We start from the raw sequence: 6000 nt of genomic DNA on the forward strand, positions 1-6000 counted from the left end.
CATCCTGCCGAGGCTGCCCTGTTACTGGGAGAGCTCGTGGGCACGTTCTCACCCCCTCTCTCCAGCTCCAGCTGCTCCATAAAGAATAGCTCCCTGTTTTTCTGCCAGCCCCACGTGTGAGCACAGTCCTGTCCAGTGCCAGAAAAATACAACACCCAACCCTCTTGTGCACCAGAGCCAAGAGGGATTCAGGCTGAAAGCCCGTGGCTGAGGGCTCCAGACGGTGCTGCGTGATCCACATCTCACATCCAAGGCAGGAACCCATCCAGCCTCCAGCTCCCTGCGGTTCCCCAGGCTCCAGCGCCTCCCTGGGATTGGCAGGGAGGTGGAAATCAAGGAAAGACCAAAAAACCCCACCCCACACTCCAAAGGTGCAGAGATTGTCTTCATCTGAGCTTGCCCACCCTTGGCTCCGTTCTTAAGAGCCCTGAGGAGGGGTGTTTACCAGAACCACCTTGGGTACTTGGAAAACCAGTTCTAGAGCTGATCCTGACACTTAAGACCAGTAAAAACAAAATTCACAGCTTCAGGGGATTCTCTGAACCATCTCCAAGTTCATTGTCTCACCAGCACTGAGGGGAAGAGCTCGTTTCTGTTCAGGAATAAAAATGTCACTTGAGCAAGAAGAAAGGAAATGAAAAATATTGGAGGGGGAGGAGAGCAGGTAGAGCCTGGAACACAGCTAAGACAGAGAAAACAGCTGGGAGCATCCCTGAAAACACCAAGGATTTGGTTTGGCAAAAGGAAGCCTCGAGGAGATGGAATTTTTCAGACACAGAACGTCCCAGTTTGCTGGTTTTGCCGAAGTTGCCTGGAGCTGCAGAGCTGGGGATTGCTGCCCTCACCACCACCACCACAGACCAACAGGATCCCCACCAGTCCTGGGGACATGGGAGCTGTGCCAGCCCCCTCGGGGCATTCCTGGGGCACCTGGAGCCTGGCTGAGCAGGGATGGGGGAAGAGCCCCTACCTTCTTGTTGTCCACCACTTTGTGGATGTAGATGGTGGCCTGCGTGTACTCGCGCAGGTCCCGCTGCTGCTGGCACAGGAGCCCTTCCCGGCATTCGGGGCACAGCTCTGGGCAAACACCAAGGGAAAAAACTTTTCATTGCTCCAGCTCCTCAGAGGCCCCAGTGCAGGGCCCCTCACTGAGTGAATCACATTAAATCCCAGAGTGGTTTAGGCTGGAAGAGACTTTTAGGATCTCATCCACTCCCTGCCAGGGGCAAGGACACCTTCCACTATCCCAGACTGCTCCAGCCCTTGGACACTTCCAGGGATGGGGCAGCCACAGCTGCTCTGGGCAAACTGTGCCAGGGCCTCCCCACCTTCACAGCCAAGAATTTCTCTGCAATATCCCATCTAACCCTGCTCTCTGGCAGTGGGAAGCCATTCCCTGTGTCCTCTCCCTCCAGGCCCTCATCCCACATCCCTCTGCAGCTCTCTTGGGGCTCTGAGCTCTCCCTGGAGCCCTCTCCAGACTGAACACCCCCAGCTCTCCCAGCCTAGCTCCAGAGGAGACGGGGTCCAGCCCTTGGAGCACCTCCATGGGCTCCTCTGGACTTGCTCCAGTGGCTCCACATCCTTCCTGTGCTTAAGACTCCAGAGCTGGACATGGCATTGCAGGGGATATCCCCCTTGCCCTGGGTTTCCACAGGGGGGGAACCTGCCAAGCTCTGTGTTTCCCAGTGACCCCCTTAGACTGAAGTTTCTAGCCCCAGAGCCCTTGCCAGGAGCAGAGGTCACTCACGGGGCTCGGAGGTGTAGCAGACGCTCTCGGGGCCGGCCCCGGCTGCCTGTGTCCGGGTGATTTTGATGACGTGATCCACAACAAAGAGTTTTTGGATCCTCTCCCACTCGCTGGGCCATATCAGAGCTATACTGTGCAAAGGAACAGGCAGGTGCTTTATGACATTGGAAAAGACAAGCCCTAAACTCCCAAAAAATCCCTCCCTCTTTGGCTTGTTGGTCTGCCAATGAAAGAAAAACTGCAAAATCCGTCCAAAACCCAGCTACACGGGAGGGCCTGTACACCCAGATAACAGCAGCCTGTGATTAGTGACACTGTTGTGCTCCCGTCGTGCCGGAGGGAGGGATGGAGGAGGAAAGGAGTGGAAGATTTCCTACTTTTAGTGCTGCATCACTGCAGAAGCAAGGCTATGGAGCATGAAGTCCAGCCCTGCAGCCAGCACTCCGGGGGGGAAGGCTCACGGAAAGCAAATTGTAAGGAAGCAGAATGTTTCTGCATCCTGGCCAAATCCAGACTGGTTATTGTCAGGAACAAACCAAGCTGAAGGAAGCTCTATTTTCCTGACCCAGCATCCTTGGACAGTTTAAGTCTTGCCTTGCAGGAAGGCTGAGGTGGCTCTGAGAAAGCCTTGGTGTTAATTTTGAGGGAAAGGATTACTCCTCATCTTGCTGTGGCTCAGCAGCAGAAGCATTCCTTTGGGAATGTTCTCCTGAGGCTCCTGGCAAAAGGAAAGTGTGTGAAGGGAAGGAACTCACTGTTTGGAGTCTTCTTTGGTCATGGAAGCAAAGGTGAACATGAGCCCCCCGTGGGGACAGAGCAGGACACTGTTTGCTATGGAGGACACGGGGCTGCAGCGCGTCGGCCTCCTGCAAAAGGGAAGAGGTTTGGAAAGCTGGATCAGGTTATCCCACCAAACCCCCCACAATTCTTCAGGAAGCCAGGAAGAAATCACAGGTGAGTATTTACACAAGGCATTCCAACAAGGAATAGGAACTACTAGTGATGAGGAAATCAGATCTGCATTCCTCTGCGGTGCAGGATGACTCTGACCAGCAGAGATTTCCATCTCCAGCCTGAGCGGTGACCTTTGGGATACAGCTCCAGACAGATGAAAAAACTAATCAGGTTACCAGCTAATCTGACCATCTGGTTAACACACAGCAAACACGGAAATTCAGTGTCTTACACTGTATTACAACTGATACAAGTCCTGCAAAAATCAGCTTCGCTGTTTCCACGAGGTCACTGTGCTGGGAGTCAGAAGCAAAATATTATCTACAGCCCCCAAAATAAGAGATAAAAAGCACCAAAACCCTCCAGCCAAGTTACCTGACAAATTTCCTCCATTCTTCTACAAAGAACTGTGAAACAATATACAGCTCATCCGTCTCCTGGGGGAAAAGAGGAGGGAAAAGGATCTTTTTAATGAACCCAACAATGACTGTTCGGTTTTTCGGCAGCGCTCGCTCCCTTCGAGACCTCAGTGCTGCTTTACCATGACAACTCCATCCAAGTGGGCTGTGAAAGCCAAGCAAAATAATTTGGGATCAGGTACTAAGCACTGCCATTGCTAATCTTGTGTTTATTATGAAGTTACTTGAGCTTTTGATCCAATTACTTTTAATTCCCAGCGGGAAAGGGCATTTCCCTGGAGCAGCCAGGACTCCCCAGCGCTGTTTCTCTTGCTGGGTACTCAGTGTTCAGAGCTGGTGAATCCCTCACTCCCACAGGCGTGGGGTGAGACCACCCCAACATCCCTCAATTGCTTCCAACATCAAAATCCACAAGTTTTTCCTTTTGGCAGCAGCAGGGATACAAAACCACAGCTGTGCACCAAATGAGACAGCGTTTTTGAGTAATCTGTGTTTTTTTTTGTCCCAATCTTCCTTTAAATTGTTTGCTCCTGGACAAGAAACCACCCAGCCCCCAAGAGCTGGGCAATAAAATTACTTCTATGCTCTCCTTTATTCTCACTCATTTCCCAAAGACAGAATTAAGGGCTTGCTCCATCTTTCTATAGGAAAACCCAGCACACCTGAGGAATACACATATATACACATATATATACACTTTTTAATTTCCCTTCATCTCTTGATTTCTGCTTCTTTTCCTCCCCAAACCTCAACTTCTTTTGATCAGGAAAACTCCAAAGGCTTGAGGGGAAGATCCTCAGCTTTCTTCTACAAGGCTCCCTTGGGAAATTAAAGGGAAAGGAGGATAAAAATGGAAAGAAGGATGTAACCCTGCTGGTGGAGACCCTTCTGTGTCTGACCCACAGTGATGAGCTTCAACTTTCTCCAGCTCCAAAAGCAAATCCAACCAGATACAACCTTAACCACCACTGGCAGGACCTGGAACTCTCCAGCTCAGCATGAAAGGAAAACTCCTTTTAAACCATTTTGGGTCTCCTTGGTTCTGAGCCACGGAGCTGTGCTGCCTCAGTTTTTATTCCCAGTTGGAACAGCGAGGGATGGAGGCAGACACCTGCCAATGCACCTTGGCAGGATTGTAGAGTCAGCCATTAATCAGCACCATGAGACTCCCAGGAGCCAAGGACTGGAGCCAACAACTCCTTCTGGGCACCTCAAACCCCCAAGAATTCCTGGAGAAGCTGCTAGGAGAGAGTTTGCACAGCCACTGCTGCTTTTTGGAGGGCTTCAGCATTTTGGGAAGCTCCCTGAGCTTTTGGGACACAGGACGATGCTGGAGCACACCTGAATTTTGCCCAAGCAGCAGCAAAAGGTGGTGGTGGGGCAAAGTTCAGGTGTGTTCCAGCATCCTCCTGCATGGGAATGCTGATGGAGAGCTGTGGGAAGCGGATGTGCTGTTTCCTCCTTCCAGGGACGGCTACAACCATGACAGCAACATTGTCACTGTTATCTCCCTGACTGCAGGCCAGCCACTGCTCCCTTGGCACACCAGCCATTCCCGGGGCTCTTCAGGGCCTTGTGCCAGCACAGCTAATCCAGGGAAGTCACACCTCAGCACAACACACGTGAGAGCTCTGCTGGCACGCACTGAGTGAATGGTTATGGAATGGTTTGGGATCTCCTTCCACCCCCTGCCATGGGCAGGGACACCTTCCACTATCCCAGGTGCTCCAAGCCCATCCAAGCTGGCCTTGGGCACTTCCAGATATGGGACAGCCACAGCTTCTCTGGGCAGGAGAGAGATTAAAGCCAACAAAAACCTCTCCCAAGCCTGGCTGCATCCCCTGATCCCCCTCCTTCCCTACCTGAGGCCAGCTGCCCAGGCAAGGCCTGCATTTATCATGGAACAGGTTCTGGAGAGAAGTCTTCTGCTCGCTGGCCATCATCTTATGCAGAGCTTCATTTTCCTCCCCTTCACGCTCCAAAATCTGCAGGAAACAGTTAATTACATCCCAGCTCCTGTTCCCAGCTGCTACTAAAGGTGACTTTACTCTCCTCCATGGCACAGGGTTGTGTTAAAAAGGAAAACCAGAAATACAACCACTATTTACAGTCAACAAAAGGGGAGTATTTGGCAAATACCTTGCACTGGGAACAGCACTCTTTGTTATTTGGGAATTCAGGGGCTTTTGGAAAATATTGCTTGAGTTTCTCCCAGGCTTCCTTGGAAACCACCCTCCGTTCATTTTCAGAGATGCACAGGTCACCTGCAGGGAGAGAATCAAGGAAAGGCTTTGATCACAACATGCTCAGGGATGTTTTGCAGCCCTTGATTGAAGAGATTACAAGGAAGAAGCGTGGGGAAGAAATCCACACATTCATCAGCCAACACCACGTCAGCAAAAACCAGTAAAAGTCACCTTCAACTCCTTCCTTACTTCCTTTAGACAGAGAATAATAATATTAATTTAATTTATAAAAATGCTCTTTAGATTTCCAAGACCATGGCCTAAGCAGCTGATCAAACACAAGGAGGGATGTGGGGAAAAGCCAGAGGGCACAGGGCTACTGTTTTCTGATCCTGGCTATCCACAGCTACATCCTCATGGTGACTCCATTTGCTGAGCTCCAGGATAATAACCCTGTGTCCCATGAAACCAGGTGCCTTCCACATCCTTGAAAACCCCAAACTCCCACTGCAGAATCTCAATAGGGTTTCACGTGCCCTATCCAAGCACCTGAAAATGTGGAAAGGGCAGATTTTGCACCTTAAATCTGCTCTGAGGAATAACTGGATGTGACAGCTATCCCCCCAGAACGCTTTTTTATCCATCAGGATTATTTATCCTGATATCAGGATTATCTATCCTGATGCTCAGG

At 50.9% G+C, this 6000-nt stretch overlaps 1 protein-coding gene across 5 annotated transcripts in view; it reads right to left on the minus strand.

Moving 5' to 3' along the window:
* USP48 (ubiquitin specific peptidase 48) overlaps positions 1-6000 on the minus strand; it is a 31425-nt gene that overhangs the window by 4371 nt on the left and 21054 nt on the right. For 2 of the 5 annotated variants that reach the window (XR_008434545.1, XM_053962621.1), the window contains exons 16-21: positions 5263-5387; positions 4986-5108; positions 3080-3141; positions 2506-2616; positions 1751-1876; positions 971-1077 (exon numbers count right to left, since the gene is read on the minus strand). Coding sequence is in view for 4 of the 5 variants with exons in the window: in XM_053962621.1 (XP_053818596.1) it covers positions 971-1077; positions 1751-1876; positions 2506-2616; positions 3080-3141; positions 4986-5108; positions 5263-5387 (654 nt within the window). In the remaining variant the exon portion in view is untranslated. Of the gene's footprint in view, positions 1-970; positions 1078-1750; positions 1882-2505; positions 2617-3079; positions 3142-4985; positions 5109-5262; positions 5388-6000 lie in introns of all 5 variants that reach the window. The other 3 variants (XM_053962620.1, XM_053962619.1, XM_053962622.1) reach the window with 2 other exon arrangements.

The sequence above is a fragment of the Vidua chalybeata genome, chromosome 22 (assembly GCF_026979565.1).
Source record: "Vidua chalybeata isolate OUT-0048 chromosome 22, bVidCha1 merged haplotype, whole genome shotgun sequence".
Taxonomy (NCBI): domain Eukaryota; kingdom Metazoa; phylum Chordata; class Aves; order Passeriformes; family Viduidae; genus Vidua; species Vidua chalybeata.